At 40.9% G+C, this 19,525-nt stretch overlaps 1 protein-coding gene across 6 annotated transcripts in view; it reads left to right on the forward strand.

Moving 5' to 3' along the window:
* The window catches only part of TPR5 (Tetratricopeptide repeat (TPR)-like superfamily protein), a 365,268-nt gene that overhangs the window by 152,718 nt on the left and 193,025 nt on the right, over positions 1-19,525 (forward strand). For all 6 annotated transcript variants that reach the window (XM_089427733.1, XM_089427727.1, XM_089427716.1 and 3 more), the window contains exons 6-7: positions 1,053-1,174; positions 1,283-1,365. In XM_089427733.1, the coding sequence (XP_089283859.1) occupies positions 1,053-1,174; positions 1,283-1,365 (205 nt within the window). The remainder of the gene's footprint in view (positions 1-1,052; positions 1,175-1,282; positions 1,366-19,525) is intronic.

A 19,525-nucleotide genomic window follows, 5' to 3' on the forward strand; every position in this document is an offset into this window, starting at 1 on the left:
GGATTTATCTTCACATGAAGATTTTGATCGATTTTGGATGCGTTACATTCAGAAACTCATTATTTGGGATAGTAATGCATCCCAAATAATGATAGCAATGGTTGATAGTATTTAGATTAAAAGGGGTATTGATAGCAATGGTGTAATCTTCATTTTTAACCATGACCAACGTTATATTGAGCTAGGTATCCGTAAAGCCCCTCTCATTTATATGGTATTGGTAAACCCAATCTCACTCGTATTTGGCCAGAACTGGACCTATATTGAGTTAGGTATCCATAAACCTATTCTCATGCATATTTGAGATGGGTATCGAAAACCCACTTTCATTTATATTTCAGCTAGGTATCCATAAACCTGCTGTCACTCATTTGTTTTTGAGTTGGGTATCCATAAACCCACTCTCATTTGTTTTTTGGCCTTGTTTGACCTTATATTGAGTTGGGTATTCATAAACACACTTGTATTTTGCATTCGTCATTTTTCTTTGTGATCTGATCAATTTAAGGGCGGATGTTGAAAATGATCTTAACTTTCAACTATGAACAACTTTATATTGTATAAAATTTTGATCTTAGCTTTCAACCATGAGCAACCCTGTGTTGTATCATTTATTAATTCTTGGTTTGGCTAAGGTTGACCTAGTCAACGTAGGCTCACAACCCCTGTTGGGGAAATTCCCCCTACCCATTTGAGTTGTGTACATGCACAACTCTTATTTGTAATGTCATACATCTTGTGATCATTCATTTTAGACGTGATTTAGCCTATGAAACACTGTAGTGTTGAGGTCTACTGTTCATGGGTTATTTTTCATCTAGAACACTCGTTCTTGGTTCTGTTTCTGTAGTTCACTTGTGCTCTCTCTCTGTAGTGCACTTATGCTGGTTCATCTTTACATTATTGCAGAATTAGGATTTGCTGTTTGGTCCCATTTGATCCTATCTCTCTTTTGTGAATCTCAACATCTTGAAGTTTTAAAATAATATTTTCGTCGTGTGAGATTGTTGTTGCTTCATTAACATGGTTCTTATCTGGATGTGATCATGCAGGTTTGAGGAGGCTGAGTATGATTGTTCAGAGGCCATAGATTTGGATGATCGGTATGTAAAAGCATACTCTCGTCGTGGTACAGCTAGGAGGGAACTTGGGAAACTTATAGATGCCATAGATGGTAAGTATGGATTCTTTACAAATCGGAGAGGGAGGATTGTCAAAGTTGGTTTCTCTATTACACTCTTCTTTGAGGCAGACCATTGAGGCTGGAAATCTGTGACTACAGACCTTGAGTTTGCATTGAGGTTAGAGCCGGAAAACAAGGAGCTCAAGAAACAATATGAAGAAGCTAGAAGAATGTATGGGAAGGTAATTGTAGCCATATAGTAATTTCTTTTATTTCTTGTTTTCTTCTATGTCAATGATTTAGTCATACTTTTATTCATTTTACTGTTCTGCTTGTGTTTATTTGTATCATTTTCATTTTACTTTTCATGTCTATTTGCAATGCAAGTTTAGAAAACCATCACATTGCTAATGCTACCTAATTGGAGACCTGAAGAATGTGGATTTTTTTTTCGTAGGTTTTAATGGTCAATGTTTCCTCTCTTTTAGTAATTGACTTTCTCTTCAACTAAGTGAGCTGCCTTGAATATTTTAAATAGAGTATTATACCCTCCACTTAATTCTCTTGTACTTCCTTGTTTCCCGTGGAAACATCTTAAGCAGGGCCCTGGGGGAATCCAATAGGTTTAGCAACTAGTAGTGTGGTGTAAATTTGATATCTTGTAGCAAGAGGTTCGGGTTCCCTTTGGTGAGTATTGACATCTTCTTGTTCTGTCCTGCATCAAGTGCAAGCAACAGAGAGAGAATGTGTTCTGTCCTGCATCAAGTGCAAGCAACACTTCTGTGTGCATGTACACCATCTATGTGTTAGTGATGTTTTTCGGTCTGAGTTAATGTGTTTGGCTGGTTGATCGCATAATATGGCTTTCTTCATTCTTCCTTATATGTAAGTTTCTACAGTTGAGTGTTCCCTTTATTTTTTTGTGTGGTGAGCAAGAGGTTCGACTAGATATCTAAGTAGAAGGAAAGTGAAGATATATATATCTAGAAAGGGAGAGAGAGAGAGAGAATACCATCAATAGTTCCTGAAACCTTATATATATATATATATATATATTGAGCGAGAGAGAGAGAGAGAGAGAGAGAGAGAGATAATACCATCAGTATTATCAGTATTTCCCTATAATACTGATCATTTATATTTTCTTTTACAATCTGGGCACCTCGGATTTCTCTACCGGACACTTTTCGTAGAATATGGAAAAACAAAATGATCAGTGAGTAGCTAAGATTGTTAACTAGTTAATGTAGTTGTGCACAGATGAATTTATGGTAAAATGGAAGTGTTTTGAATATGCTTTGTTGGATTTCATAGAATGAAAGTTATAGCTACCATCAGTGGGGGGTCTTAGTGTGCTTGGAATATGGCTTAAGGAGGTGGGACTATTTTCAGCTCATGCAAAATATCCAGATGATGAACTGAGATGAACCAATATGAGAAGCTGGTAAACATCAACTGTTGGAGAACAGAATGTGCCAGTGAAGATGAATAATTCTATTAAGTTAGAGAAACTCAGCTTGCCTGTTACAGGAAATGTGAGGGATTTTAAATATAGGGAAGGCTCCTTATATTTATTTGCCCGCTTACATATCTGTCTTTTATCTAGAATAGACACCATTCCAATCCCTAAATGGAAGTTACAAATTTAGTTGGCGACACTAAGTACAAACATTATTACCAAGGAATAAATATTGCACCAAAGGATAGAACCAAACGATTAATATTTATAGTATATGATGAGCACAAGTAATCTCCAAGCCTTAGGTCCAGGTGCTAATTATTTTCTCCCTGCTTTAGGAGGAAGTTGTCTAAGGTTTTGATCTAAATGGTGTTACTGCTTAAGTTACACTTAAGTTACAAAGTCTAAATAACTGGTGCAATGTCAAAAGTTACTCAAGAGGGCCGATGATTGTCAAGGTCTCTTGAGTTTGGTGGCTGAGGATGAGAGGGGTGAATTGTGTTGAAATTATAACTAGTATTGGTCTTCATAATCTATATTGGTCATTTGTACAATTATTGTCAAGTATATTTTTCATGCTTGGGTCAAAAGAATTTTGTTAAAGAAAGAAAATTGAATTTTTAAAAGGTATATTTTTGTCCTTAAATTGACCATGTCAGCCCTCCAAGAAGACAAGTCTGCTCAGCCATTAGAGACACCTTTTTGTTTATGTAAACAACTATATATTAGCATCAATACTCCACCATTTGATACAATTTGGTTCTCTCCTTTGTGAAAGAAATTTGGGTCCATGGCATGTGAAGTCTGAAGCTCTGAGGCAGCATACGAAGGTCTAAGGCAATCTCTCTGTGATGCGAATTTGAGGCACCTTATTCATGCGAAGTCTGAGGCATTACTCCTGTGGAAAAAAATGCGTAGTCTGAGGCAGTAGTCCTGTGGAAAGAATGTGTAGTCTGAGGCTACTAGATGAACAGGCCAAAATTCGGCCCTGTTGAGGACTGATAAGTGACCCCTTTGTGGATGGTTATGTGAACAACTATGTGGCAACTTGTGAGCAGTGACCTGAAGGTAGAATATGTAGATATCCTCTCTGATAGCCTAGTGCAGTACCTACCTAGTGAGCCAGAGATGGCTTGGCGCATAAAGGGATAATTCGAATGGGGGAAGGCACTATGGGAGATAGTAATCACTTGAAGAAGTCGAGACACCTTAATGAACTAACCTCATGCCTGGCCTGGGGAAGGATCTAAAGTGAGAGCCTCCGAGGAGCAAAGTGCAAGGTAGGGATACATCTTGCTCTCAGTGGTAGTGTCTGCAAGAGATCAGACTCTATGAAGGAAAGAGATTAAGTGGAAAATGACCTCGAGGTGGAAAGGGTGGACACCAAACTTTTCCTGAAAGATGGGTTGTGGAATTGTTTTCTTACATTGGATGATGCGCCTGAGACTGAACTATACCCTTTATTATGTTGAGGTTGGAGTGCTTGTTGTGAACAAAAATGAGGCCTTGTGAACTTTACTCCTAGGTAAGTGTAGGCTGTGGTAATTGTTACGGCAAAATCTGGCACCTTAGTGCAAAGCCTCACTAAGAACTCTAGATCAAGAGCAACAATGAGATTAATCACCATTGCCACCTTAGCAACTGTTCCCTTGCTATTTTCTTGTTGGATGTTATCTCAACCAAGGTTACTTGGGAGTGGGGAGCGGAAGCGGGAGTGGGGAGTGACATTTTCAAAAGCTCCTAGTTCTGTAGTGAATTGAGAGCCAATCTTTATATAATATATATTTTTATATATTTTGATGCATATATGTCAACAAAAGTATGTAGAATGATCAATTAGATATAAAAAGCATAAAAACATGGATTGAACCATCTAACATCAATCATCTAGAAGTTATAATATTTATCAACCATGTCCACAAGTTAGTAACATACAACATATCGAGTCTCGTGATTCATCAAACTCAAAGTTTCAAGATTTCAAATTTGATATATAACATTTATCATCATTGATGACAAAAGAATATCTAACATGATAATGAAATGTTTCAGCTTTCAACTTTCACGAAGCAACATATTCATAGTTCATTCCTAATGAGTTATAAATGACAACTTTAGACTTCAAACTTAAATTGTCATATATTGTTTACAAAAAATACCATAATAAATATGAAAGAGTCAATAGTTATAAAAAGTACTAGAAACTAGAAAAGACAAGTAAATCTATTATCCACTGCTTGACCCACTTGCCATGAGAAATTTCTAATTTCTTGTCTCGTGCTTTATTGGGAGTCTCCTCCTACATAGTCGAATGACCTTGGTGCTCCCGACTAAATAAAAGTTCCATACCCAAGTACCCTAGGTGCTCTTTATCATCGGGAGTCTCCCCCGCATAGAGGGCTTGGTGCTCTTGATTAAATGTTGATTTTTAATGTACCTTGGACAAGTGGTTTCCCATGGGTTAGTCTCTACCTAGGGAAAAGTGTCCAAAATAATTCTTTTCCTAAATGTGACTTTATAAAGTGAAAGTGACTTTATAAGTGGTAAAGTCAATGTTAAATTATAAAGTGAAAAGTGACTTTAGACATAAAGTACAATGTGGGTACTTTATTTAATGGGTGAGTTAAAAGATAGAAAATGAGAATTAAATGCACATTTATTCTCATCCCTTGATCTAAATGAATCAGAGCCATTAGATCTTAGGGTTGCCCAAAAGTCATTTAGGGAAACAAAAGGGGGAAAAGAAAAGGGAGATTACATTCATTCTTCATGATTAGATTGGAGAAAGGAGGTTGAGAGTTGGAGAAAAGTTCTGAAGGAGAAATTTGTTGCAGCAAGCTGAAGGAGTGACTTTTGGGAAAAGCTGGGCATGGAAATCAAGGCTTAGAAGATAGAAGAAGGTACAATACAAACAACATTGAATGCTGTGAGATGCACGCTGTTCGAGAGAAGTTTTGATTTTTTTTTTTGAAAAAAAAATTGTACAGTCTGTATAGCAGTACGGAAATCATACAATCTGTACAGTCGTATTCGTACAATACATATTTTTAGCTTCAAGTGGGCACGTAAATCAAGGCAAAGTGGGCACAGTTTTCAAGGAGTTTTGCGCTGAAGAGATAATTGTATTTTGTTGTTTTGTTTTGTTTGCAAATGTATTTTTCCTGAACTTGAAAGATATATAAATTTGAAGAGTTCTCTAACAAGTTTTCCCCGGAGAAGATTGAAGGGGTTTTTCCTGGGTCTAAGTTGACCAAAAATCTGTGTATTTTTATGTGTATTGTTGGTCTGGTTATGTTCATATTTATTTTCAGCATGTGTTGACACTCCCATGTGTTTTAATCTGAAAATTTCATTTCTAGAATTCTAAATGTTGAATGTATTTTATGGGAAAGGGCATTTAACTGAATGGGAGTGATTAGGTGAAATTAAAACCAGGTTGGGATTGTTGGAAACTTTTTTTAGTCATTAAATTTCAACATTAAATACAAGTTCCATACCTTAGTACATGACAAAATCCAATAAAAACATTGCAATTACCCCAACCTTGAAATCCTGAAAAAATGATAAGTCTGCTGGATTTTGAGTGAGATCTAAAATTCTACTTTCTCCATATGAAATCCAGTGAGGTCGGAGCCACTCTCAAACATCTTGAGTCATTTCGTGGTAATGTTAAATTCTTAAAGTAAAAGGATGAAAATGAAAGATAAAGGAAAGTGTCACTTTTACTTAAAAAATTTAACATTACCATGAATTGCATATCAATAGTAGGGCCACATTCTTGTTTCCAATATTCAATAGCTCTCTCTGTCACTCATGAATTGGCAGGGAGTGGAATTTTTTTAGGGAGTGCGCTCGTGGGGTCACTCCTGATGCGCTCCCCCTCGGAGCGCGCTTCGGGAGCGAGTTTGGTGGGGCAGGGGTGCTCCCTTGCAACCCTGATCTCGAAAAGGGAGGCTTCCTTAGCAAATCTTAGGGATTAGATAGCGCAAGTGTTCCCAAGCTAAATACTCCCTAAGGGTTTTGCGAAACAAAATCACCAAAGGATAATGTTCAATAATTAGGGTTCTAGGTGAGATAAGATGTAATTCCAAGATAATGAGTATAGAGCACTTTATGGTTAAATCTAGGGAGCTTAACAAGTCTTGAAGAGGCTCAAATATTTTCATAAACACATGCTATCTTTAAGTTACAAATTGTTGTTATAAACTAGGGTTTACAATTAGCACAAATACAAGATGCAAATATTATAACAACACAAAATAGACCAAAATTGATAATGGACAAGTGAGAAATAAAGGTTATTTGATGAATAAACTATGAAATGGATTACAACAAATTTTCAATGGATGAAATTACATAAAACAACAAGAAAAACCCTAGACATTAGCCCTAATTAATCGCTGAAAATTGGATGAAAATGATATTTATAGTTTTTCAATTTAGTACATGCAAAGCCTAACCCCTTAGGGCTATGGGGTTCAAGGTAATTTATCCTATGAAATGCATATGTTTCTGTAACATAACCCCATTTTACCCTAGAAAACAAAAAGAATAAAATTTAGGGTTTTGAATTATGTTGTTTTAAGAGGATTGACACAATAGTGGACTAGTTCCTTTCTCAATCACGGGGGCTAATGGAGTCTAAGGTAAGGCCTATGAAAGAGGACTGGTGGAGCGATTTATGAGAGAGAGAGAAAAAGCTATAATAAGGTTTTTCTACTCCAAAAATTGTAGCGATTTTCAATCAAATTGGAGATAAAATGCAAGGAAGCCATATTAAGGTTCCTTAATGAAAACTTGAGGATAACCTTGGAAAGGCGATGTTAGAGCCATAAAAGATTCAACACATTTGGTGAAAAAATGACAAGACCTCCTTATGGTACAAAGATCGCTTATATCTTTGTATGAATTCCAAACTCAAACAAAAGATTCTTTTGGAATTGCACACCTCTCCCTTAGGAGGGCACACAGGATTTTTAAAAACTTACCACAAGGTCAAGAAGGAGATTTTTGGGATGGCCTTAAAACTAATATTCAGAAGTTTGTGGCAGAATGTTTGGTTTGCCAACAAAATAAAGTTGAGACAATTAAGACCCCGGGTCTGTTACAACCTTTATCCATTCCAAGTTAGCATTGGGAGGAGGTCTCAATGGATTTTATCACATGTTTACCCAAGTCTGAAGGAAAGAGTGTCATCATGGTGGTAGTTGATAGAGTAACCAAGTATTCATACTTTTGTGCATTATCTCATCCTTCTAAAGCTAGTACAATTACTTCTGCATTTATGGAAACTATTCAAAAGCTTCATGGAAATCCAAAGATTATAGTAAGTGATAGAGATTCCATTTTCACTGGAAATTTTTGGACAAAATTATTTTCTTGTCTTGGTACTCAATTAGCTCATAACTCGTCTTATCATCCTCAATTTGATGGGCAAACTGAGATAGTGAACAAATGTTTGGAAATATATCTTCGTTGCTTTGTATATGATAAACAAACACAATGGGTCAAGTGGTTACATCTAGCTGAATGGTGGTGTAACACTTCCTTCCATACTACATTCAAAATGTCCCCATTTATGGCACTTTATGGATATCATCCACCATCCATCACATCATCTTTAAAAGAAAATTCTAAGGTTCAAGCAGTGGAAGATCACATTGAGCATCAACAACAAGTTCTCCAACTCTTAAAGGATAACCTCATTTTGGCGCAGAATCGAATGAAACAATAGGCAGATCAACATCGTAGTGAAAGAAGGTTTAATGTAGGTGATTGGGTATTTTTACAGCTACAACCATACAAGCAAATGTCTCTCAAGCAAGCTAAGAAGGATAATAAATTATCACCCAAGTACTACGGTCCTTACAAGGTATTGCAAAAGATTGGTACTATGGCATACAAATTGGAGCTGCCTGTGTTTTCCTGAGTACACCCAGTTTTCCATGTTTCATGCTTAAAGAAGTTTATCGGTGACAAGCTTCCAGAGCAAACAGTGTTGCCATAACTTTACGAAGAAGGAAAAACCATATTTGAGTCTGAAGCAGTCACGGAAACAATTTCAGCTACGGAATTGATCAATTTCAGAGTATCTCATTAAGTGGAAGAACTTATCCGCTTAAGATTCCACATGGGAGGATGAGATTTTTATACAAAAGCATCCATAACTACTCAAGCGTTGAAGACAACACTTTTTTGAAGGAGAGGGGCATGTTAGGTCCCTACAATACTAGTCTATCTTTCTTATTGTTATTGGTGTGCCCATATATCCCCCATATTGTTATTGTTGTGCCCCATAGAAGCCCACTATTATTATTTTTATGCCCTTACATTATTATTGTTATGTAGGCTCTGATTATATTGTGACCCCTTAGACTCCTATATATACAAAGGAGGTCTTGTCATTTGTATCATTCAAGAATTGTTAATTTATGTAATGTAAAGGAGGTTTCCCCCTCGAAGAGGATAATTTTTAAGTCAATTTATCTTTTTATGAGCTGGTTGCATAATTGATGAAGCCTATGGGAAATCATGCTAAAAATGAGGTCCTCCACATCCCCAACAATTAACATGGGGTGATCCCCTTGCATCATACTGTGAGTTTCTTCAAAAGGAGCTCTGTCCTCTTGTGTTGCTTCCTCTCGTGCTTCTTTCTCTATTATTGGTTCCTTGAGAGTTCCACTGACTTACATTAGATCTTGATGATTTTTTAGATATAACATTAGCTGCCATGGGGGCCCTTGTTCCTACTCCTCTTGGAGTAAATCTATTACCGTAAGGAGGTGGTCTTGCACTACTCTCCCTGAAGAAGTTCTAGGGAGTCTTTCCTAAAAATGCTGGTTGTGGGGGTCTTGTTGGCGTGACATTTCTTTTGATCCCTAGACGCTCCTCTACATAATGGGCACATTCAATTGCCTTGCCTACTGATGATGGCCTCCACATTCTAACCATGGTCTTGATTCGAGGATTTAATCCATATACGAAATGATCAAATTGACGTTCATCAGTATTTAGATAGGGAACGTATTTTACAAGTTCCATAAACCTCATTTCATATTCTTTCACTATTTTGTTACCTTGGATTAACACGTGGAAGGCTCTAGCTTGCGGCTCTTGAAAGTAGGGTGGCAAATTCTTTGTGCAGAATTTTTCTTTGAACAACTCCCCGAGAATGTTGTGTGATGTGAAATGCAATTGCTTTTGTAGATTTCCCCACCAAATCAATGTTGATGTTTCTAAGTTTACTTAGTTAGAAACCCTCCATGCACTTTATCTGATTTATTCCTACCTACTTGTTATTTATTTAACAGGTTATTTACAATGTAAGTACTGAAAATAAACACTAGTGCATGTTCAACTTATTACAGATCAACAACTAAAAGAAACAGAAACAAACACACCATATGACACCATTATTTTTGGACTAATGTCCCTGGAAAAACCCAATGTGGGAAAACCGGTGCAACTATTTGAGGGTTTTCTTATTAAGCAATATCAGAGTACAATTTGGGTGTTGAAATTGGCCTACCCAATAGAGAATTTCCTTGGCAGTAATACCTCTCAGTTTCTGACAAATCTTCTGGTTGGAACCCCAGATAATCCTTCCGGCAGCTACTCAGACAAATCTGCCCTAGAAACCCCAACGTCACTCTCTCTGGACTGCGTCAGCCCTTCTCTACCTCATGCTGGCCCTGCGTCACCTGGGATGGGTCTGTGTCAGCCCTGGGATGCCCTGCGTCAGCCCTCTGGCTCTTTGTGTCAGCAACGCTGGCCTCTCTAAGGCTTTGCGCAGCTCCCCGCTGCCTCTGTGTGGCCCCGCGTGAACCCGGCTGGCTTTGTGTCACTCTCCTTGGTTACTGTGCTGCTCTCCCGGCACTATCTCTGCCTCTCTGTCTCTCTGTACTCAAATTCCCCTCAGCTGCATCTCCCGATCACTAATTCTATCTCTCTTAGCAAACCCCGCTCTAGAGAATAGAATGACTGATCACTCTAGTGTATTCTCCAAGTGACCCTCAAGCCTCCTCTTATACTTTTCCTATTGACATATCAATGGCTGAGATTAAGTCCCTAATCAACGGCTAAGATTAGATCTGGTTTGATCCACGTCTTTTGGGCCATTCTAACACAGTTTCATATTAATACACATTAATATTTTATTTTCTCTAAGTTTGCACTTAGGGACTCCATTAAAAATATTAATTATTTTAATATCTCCTGAACTGTATAGAATCTGCCCAAACCCTTTCTCGGTATTGGAGATCTCATGTGCCCCAACCTCTCCACCAAATTTCATGGCTAGAGCACATCTGATGCTACCCCAAATCAACACTCCCTCTTAGCGAGGACTGCGCTCTAGCAAGACTCCTCACTGAGCATTACTTTGATCATTTGACATTGGTACCTGCGCTGATGCTAGGCCTTCCTACCCAACATCCTCTGCCACTGCCACTGCTACCCATGGTTCTGCCACTGCCACCGCTGCATCTGTATGACAACTCCCTCTGCATCCGTGCTGCTGCTGGTCCTTTCTTCCAGCACTGCATCCACATTGCACCTCCTCTCATCATGTTGCATCGCGCTGCCCACTGTTGCGCTGCAACTCAGTTACTGAGAAGTAAGTAATTGATCTCCCAATCTGACCACTTTGTTGGGCTAGAGACCTTCCTGATGTTGAAGCTCCCTCTGCTACTGACAAGTGCTCCCTCTCTGACCTCTGCACTGGTGCAACAACTCCCTGCATCTCGCACCGTTGCATACCTCTCTGTGCCATCTTGCACTGGTGCAACACTCTTGTGCCTCTCGCAGTGCTGCAGCCTGCTAGCCTCGCATTGTCTCGGGACTCTTGCACTGTAGCTCTCTCTGCTGCTCCATCCACATTCGTCTCTACCCACATCAGCCAGTCCTGCTAGTCCTCGTCGGGGCTCCCGTAGCAAGGTTTAATCCAAGAGGCTGGGTACCTTGAGGATCTTGCCTCTCATCGCTTGTAGTCCGCCTGACTACAGCTCGATGTCTCCCCACTTCTTCTCAAGTGGCGCATGTGTACTCATGGCACAATCATCGTCTGTCAAAACTTCCTTCTTTGCTCGTGCTGGCGCTGCCTTAGTCTTGGAAGACTCTCCTTTACTCTTCTTCCTCGGGCACTGGGTTGCATAATGACCTAGCTCCCCACAGTGGAAGCACTTGATCTCGGAGAGATCCTTCTTCTTCTGCTTTTCCTGTTTTCCCTCAGATGCTAGGGTCACATCTTCTGCTTTTCCTGCTTTCCCTTAGATGCTAGGGCCACATCTTCCTCCTCCTGCTTGACCTTGATCCCCTTGCTGCTGCTACCTGTTTTCAACTGCCGTCTGATCTCTTCTTGGCGAAGAGCTGCCCACATTTCGTCCCAAGGTAGGAGAGTCCCTCTGCCCAGTATACACTAGACAAATTCCTCCCAGTATTTTGAGACAACATTCAGGGCTATCCTCACCATCAGCTCCTGATCCGGTTTCGCCTCTATAGTAGTCAACTGATCTCGGATCTCATTCAGTCCTCTGAGGAAGGTGTCAATTGATTCTCCCTTCTTCTTCTGATACGACCTCAACTGATTCTCAAGCAACATTCTTCTCTCCATAGAAGTATGTCGTACAACTTCTTGAGAGCCTCCCACATCTCAAATGCCGTTTCCTTCTTGGCTATGTGTGGTACTACATGATCCTTGACCCCATCAAGGATAATGCTCTTGGCCCTCACCATCGCCTCCTCGTACTTGTCATTATCATTGGGGTCAACTGGGATAGCTATTACCTTCAAGGGGAAGTTCTTGACACGATTCCTATCAAGTACGGATAAGATTTTGGCCTTCCAACCGCGAAGTTCGACGCTCCATCCAGTCTATCCTGGTCTCTTACTTCGTGTAGTGCTATGATGCTCCTCTACTTCCCTCTTGGAAGTTCTCTGTTTGACTCCTCTGAGTCTCTACTTCCCATCTGAAAGTTCTCTTTTGGACTCCCTCTAAGCCCTGATTTCCCTCCTAGAAATCCTTCTGCTGCCGTCGAGATGCTCCCTACTTTTATTGTCTTGTGCAATCGCACCACTGATCCAAGTTCCTCGGCTAGAAACCCTCAGTAGTAGCGCCTTTGACCTTGTTCTGTCAGGTACTGTTTTGACTACAGTATCTCACCAACTCCACTATGCAATATTCCCACAGCCTTCTAAACCCCAACAACCTGAAGGTGAGAGCTCCTAGGCTCTGCGCAATCCCGACACCAGCAACTCAGCCTCCTCATCCAACTGCGTCAGCCTTCCCAGCTACTGCGTGAGGCTCCTTTTGCCTTCCTTAGTCTCTGCGCTACCTCTTCCTGGCTCACCCTTGATGACGCAGTGCACCCTTTCTTGTTGCTGCTCTGCTAGAAACAGCTTCTGTCACCTTGGGACAACTGTTTTCTGCTGCTATTGCTCTGCTCGGCTGATGTCCTCAGTTCTCTTGTGATCTGCAATCACACTCTGATACCATTTGAAGTTTCTAAGTTTACTTAGTTAGAAACCCTCCATGCACTTTATCTGATTTATTCCTACCTACTTGTTATTTACTTAACAAGTTATTTACAATGTAAACTCTGAAAATAAACACTAGCGCATGCTCAACATATTATAGATCAGCAACTAAAAGAAACAGAAACGAACACACCATATGACACCATTATTTTTGGACTAATGTCCCTGGAAAAACTCAATGTGGGAAAACCGGTGCAGCTATCTGACGGTTTTCTTATTAAGCAATATCAGAGTACAATCTGTGTGCCGAAATTGGCCTACCCAATAGAGAATTTCCTTGGCAGTAATACCTCTCAGTTTCTGACAAATCTTCTGGCTGAAACCCCGGAAATCCTTCCGGCAGCTACTCAGCACAAATCTTCCCTAGAAACCCCAGCGCTAGCCTCTCTTTGGACTTTGTTAGCCTTTCTGCGTCAACCCTCTGGCTCTCTGCGTCAGCAACACTGGCCTCTCTGAGCCTCTGCGCAGCGCTCGACTGCCTCGCACATGGCCCTGCGTGAGCCCTAGCTGGCTCTGTGTCACTCTCGTTGGCTACTGCGCTGCTCTTCCGACACTATCTCCGCCTCTCTGTCTCTCTGTACTCAAACGCCCCTCAGCTGCATCTCCCAATCACTAATTCTATCTCTCTTAGCAAACCCTGCTCTAGAGAATAGAATGACTGATCACTCTGGTGTATTCTCCAAGTGACCCTCGAGCCTCCTCTTATACTTTTCCTGTTGACATATCAACGACTGAGATCAAGTCCCTAATCAACGACTAATATTAGATCTGGCTTGATCCATGTCTTTTAGACCATTCTAACACAGTTTCATATTAATACACATTAATATTTTATTTTCCCTAAGTTTAGACTTAGGGGCTCCATTAAAAATATTAATTATTTTAATATCTCCTAAACTGTTTAAAATCTGCCCAAACCCTTTCTGGGTATTGGAGATCTCATGTGCCCCAACCTCTCCACCAAATTTCGTGGCTAGAGCACATCCAATGCTACTCCAAATCAACAAGCAAAGCACTTTCTCTTACCTAAAATATAGTGATCGTTATCTTGGAGGTAGAAGAATATTCTCTTAGCGCAAAACACCTTGTCATTCCTTCTAGCCATGCTTTAGCACGCTCTTTGGCTTGTCCTCCTGAAAATTTTGGAAGCTTAATGTTTTGTAGCTCCCTAAAATTATCCTCATGAGGTTGTCTATAATCTCACCCTTTGAACCCCTTTGGATTTCCCTCCTCAAGATGAGGTTACTCTTCCTTGGTACTGGCTATCAGAAACCCTTTTATTGTTATCAAGATGGCTTCCAATGAGCACATTATAATTTTAGTTTACGTACTGTAGAAGTTGGTGCTGACGACATAGCTGGTGGTGACGTTGGTGGAAGGGTTGTTGTCGGTCGACATCGTCGTTGATATGTCTTTACCATTACAACTTTTCCGTGGTCACAAAATATGGTTATGAGTATCTGAGGTGCAATTTAGATTAGTAAATACATCTTCGTAAATTCAAACTCACATGCGGGTATAGGTTTTCAGCTATGATTATTATTACTTGCAGGCAGGTGTTATTGATACTGAGGTGAAGGAGGGTGGTATCTTTACCTCCTCGTCCAAAATGAAGGTTAATCTTCTTGTTTTTTTTTGTTTTTGTTTTGTTTTTTTTTTAAATTATGCCTAGCGTCCTAAAAGGAAAGAAGGGAAAGAATATCTCGTCACAATCTTATATTTCCTTGATATAAACTTTTACTTCAACTTACAAATGTTATGAAAATTTCACAATTTTGTCTTCCTATGACTCTAAATGACATTATTTCTTTTTATAACATGATGATATGTTAAATTACTAAAATTACTAAAACTACTAATATCTAAAATTTTGGTAGAGTTGGTTGTTAAGCATGGTTATTAATAATATACTTATTTTCTTTAAGCCAATTGAAGAGCTTCTCTAAAAAGCAGAAATGACCTTGATAAAACTATTTTTGCTCACTTAGATATACATATATAAATAAACCAACATAAATTTATATATGTTATTACTACACTATAGTGAATAATTAATTAATGTGGTTAATGTCTTAAATGTATTCTTAACTTACTCCCAAAATAATTAGTTGTAATTAGCTCATCAAATTTGTTATTAACTACAATTTGATGCTATATCCTAACACTGCTTATAATATTTATCAATTCTTCATATTATAACTTATAATGCCTATCAATTCCAAAATAGGTTCGTTCAAAAATTGAAATATGAAAGGTCTATTAAGTGCGTTTCAAAACCATGAGGCTCTAACAATACATACCCTTTCAATCATTCGTAAATAGGCATCCACATACAATTTAAAGATAATTACATTATCCAGTGAAGACTTTCATCGATTTATCCAACATGTTTTTAAGATGGTCATCTTCAATGCTCTGAATGTCATGGTGATATTAAAAAAATCCATCGTTTACACCCTTACGGTTTCTATGGTAACAAATAAAAATCTAGAATATATATAAATAAATAAAACCCTGTTGTTGTGCCTACTGATGCTACTCAGTTGGCTGAGTATAATAAAAAGAACAACAAGAGTAAGAGACTAATTCTAGACGGAGTCAAAGACCATTGCATTCCTCATGTGAGAGGAAAGAGAAATGCCCATGAGATGTGGACAACATTGTCCAATCTCTACCAGAGTACCAATGAGAACCGGAAAATGGTCCTGAAGGAGAAGTTGAAGACCATTAAGATGGGCAATGATAGTGCAGCTAGATATCTCACAAAGATTACTAATGTGAGAGATGAGTTGGCAACAGTTGGAGAGGTCATTCCACCCACTGAGTTGGTGCGGATTGCAGTGAATGGCCTCCCCTGTTCATGGATGAACTTTGCTGATGGGGTTTGTGCACGTGAGACCCTTCCCACATGGGAGAGGTTTTGGGATGATTGCATTCAGACAGATCAGGAAAGGTTAGCTTGGGGCAGCCAAGCCAGTTGAGCAGGATGAGGATGTAGCACTGTTGGCAGGAGGCAAGAAAGGCAAAGGGAAGACGCAGGTTTCCACAAGCAATGGTGGGGGCAAAGGCAAGGTAAAGGTAAACAGGATAACACACAGAAGGACTATTCCAAGGTGAAGTGTTGGAATTTGTCAAAAGATGGGACACTATGCAGTTGTGTGTCTGGAGAAGAAGAAGAAGGGGAAGAACCAGAGCATGGCAACTTCAGCAGAGGTTGAGGACTTTGCAGATCATTTTGACCGAGAGTTTGCGTTCACTGCGTGTAAGTCCTCTAGTGCAGGATCACCTGCCACACAGGTTCAGAAGGAGCATGCTTTTCCCTTGATTAGCGGAGCATCTTCGGGTATCTGGTATGTGGACAGTGGGGCTTCACATCACATGACAGGAGTCCATGAGTACTTCTCAGAGCTTTCAGAGAGTGGCACTGATATAGAGGTAGTACTCGGTGATGACAGAGTTGTTGAAGCAGTCGGTGTGGGGACACTGACATTTTAGAGGGAGTCCAAACCTCCCTTGAAGGTGTCAGATGTTCTTTATGTGCCAGGGATGAGGAAGAACCTCATATCCGTCTCAGCTTTGGAGGACAGAGGATATGAGGTACTGTTCAGGGGAGGACAGGTGTTGATGTATCCCAGGGGCACTCCAGCTGATTCAGCTAGAGTGATAGGTGTACGCCATGCAAAGGTGTACAAGTTTGCATTCCAGCCCCTTTTGGCATTGAGCAGTAGTACCGACAGCAGAGCTAGCAGTTCTGAGTTGTGTGAGATTTGGCACCGTAGGATGGGGCATATGTATCATGGAGACTTGAGGACCTTGCAGGAGATCACTACAGGTGTGCCAGATTTCAGTACTGATCACTTTGATACTTGCAGAGGATGTGCGATGGGTAAGTTTGCCAAATCCCCTTTTCTCAGCAGTGACAGCAGAGCGACTGGGATACTTGATTTGATTCATTCTGATGTGAGCGGTTGGATGTCTCATGTTTCCTTGAGTGGATATGAGTACTATGTTTTATTCATTGATGATCACTCCAGGAGGACCTGGATTTATTTGTTGAAGACCAAGAGTGAGGTCTTCAAGCGGTTTCAGGATTTAAGAGCTCTTGTGGAGACATAGACAGGTCGGAAGATCAAGTCCCTGAGGTCGGACAATGGGGGAGAGTACACCCTTGGAGAGTTTGTTGACTATTGTGTGGAGGTAGGCATTAGGAGGGAGTTCACTGTTCCTTACAACCCTCAGCAGAACGGGGTTGCGGAGAGGAAGAACAGATCCATCGTAGGGGCTGCCAAAGCCATGTTACATGATCAGGGGTTGCCATTGTTCTTGTGGGTAGAGGCCTGCAACACAGCTGTTTATTTGCACAACAGGAGTCCGCATCGTGCCTTGGGGCACATGACTCCGGAGGAGGCTTTTTCTGGGAAGAAGCTTGATATTGGTCATCTTCGTATCTTTGGGTGCATTACATACTCCTACATACCCAAGGAGAAGAGGACCAAGCTAGAGCCCACCACAGAGAAGGGTATCTTTGTGGGCTACAGTGAGACCTCAAAGGCCTTTCGGATTTACATTCCTGCACAAAGGAAAGTTGTTGTCAGGCGGGATGTGAAGTTCGAGGAGGACAGGGCCTTTAGGAGATCACGGGAGTTAGAGTATCTGGATCAGCCAGACCCTTAGCAGCGATTGAGTCAGTCATAGGGATCCAGTGGGCAGGGATCAGGAGGATCCGGAGGTACATCTATGAAGATGTCAGGTCCATCAGTGAGCAGTGGCTCACCGAGCCAGAGGGGTTGTGCTCCGGGCAGCATGCAGAGCAGTTCACAGTTCACTAGGGAGTCCACTGATGGACAGTTCACACGGTACCTCAGCTTCTACAGGTTCAGGTGCAGGCAGGAGGACAACAGACAGACAGTCAGGAGTTCAGGCTCCTGATGATGATGAGGAGGAGTTTCATTCTCCAATGGGAGAAGTACGCTTAGGGAAGAGGAAGCCCAAGTGGCTTCAGGACACCTTGAGAGATGCCACATTTGTTGCTGAGCTAAGATGCCGGTCAGAGAGAGTAGACCACCTGCCGAGGCCTCAGGGCAAATCCGTGGTTACTTCCAGATGGCTTTACTAGGTAAAGCATGCTGCAGATGGCAGCATTGAGAAATTCAAAGTGAGGTTTGTGGCTAGAGGGTTCTCCCAGGTAGAGGGAGTTGATTATGAGGAGACTTTCGCTCCCGTGGCTCGATATACTTCGATCCGTTCCATTATATCGATAGCAGCAGAGATGGGTTGGAAGATCCACCAGATGGAAGTGAAGACTGCATTTCTCAATGGCTTCATACAGGAGGAGGTGTACATTGAGCAGCCACAGGGCTTTGAGGTGCATGGGAAGGAGTCCCATGTGTGCAGACTAAAGAAGGCCCTTTATGGCCTGAAGCAAGCTCCCAGAGCTTGGTACTCCAGGATAGATACATACTTGCAAGGGATGGGTTTCACAAAGAGTGAGGCAGATCCGAACCTTTACTTTATTGTGATAGGTGAGGAGCCTCTCATTCTGGTGCTGTATGTGGATGACTTGGTCATTACAGGTGCAGGGAGACTCATAGAGCACTGTAAGAGAGATCTTGCGGCGGAGTTTGAGATGAAGGACATCGGCTTGATGCATTACTTTTTGGGTTTGGAGGTGTGGCAGGAGGAGGGGCATTTCTTCCTGGGGCAGGGGAAGTATATTGTGGACATCCTTGGCAGATTCCACATGGAGGATTGTAAACCCATGTCGACACTGATGATCACCAACTGGAAGAAGCTTCATGCTTCGGATTCCGGGTTGGTGGATCCCACATTGTATAGGCAACTGATTGGTTTCTTGATGTATTTGGTCAACAGTAGACCAGATATTTGTTTTGTAGTCAACACGATGAGTCAGTTTATTTATGGCCTAGGAAGGTTCACTGGGTGGCTGCAAAACACATTTTGTGGTACTTGCAGGGGACAGTGGATTATGGTCTGGACTACAGGCAGGGGGATGGAGTGAGATTGGCAGGTTATACTGATTTTGATTGGGCAGGTTGTGCTTCTGATAGGAAGAGCACTTCAGGGTGCTGTTTTGGGTTGGGTTCGGCAGTAGTGTCATGGTTCAGCCGGAAGCAGCAATCAGTAGCATTGAGTTCAGCGGAAGCAGAGTATATGGCAGCTAATCTAGCTAGTTGTGAGGCCATTTGGCTTCGCAAGATGTTGTTTGGCTTATTTGGTCAGCCGTTGAGACCTTCAGTGATTTACTGTGATAATCAGAGTTGCATTAAACTCACGGAGAATCCAGTATTTCATGACAGGTCAAAGCATATCGGGATAAGATATCATTTCATCAGAGACTGTGTTCAGAAGGGCGCTGTGAAGCTTGAGTATATTCCCACTGATGAGTAGGT

Source organism: Pinus tabuliformis, chromosome 6 (assembly GCF_031772625.1).
Source record: "Pinus tabuliformis cultivar Carrire ecotype Pingquan chromosome 6, CPIR1, whole genome shotgun sequence".
Lineage (NCBI taxonomy): Eukaryota > Viridiplantae > Streptophyta > Pinopsida > Pinales > Pinaceae > Pinus > Pinus tabuliformis.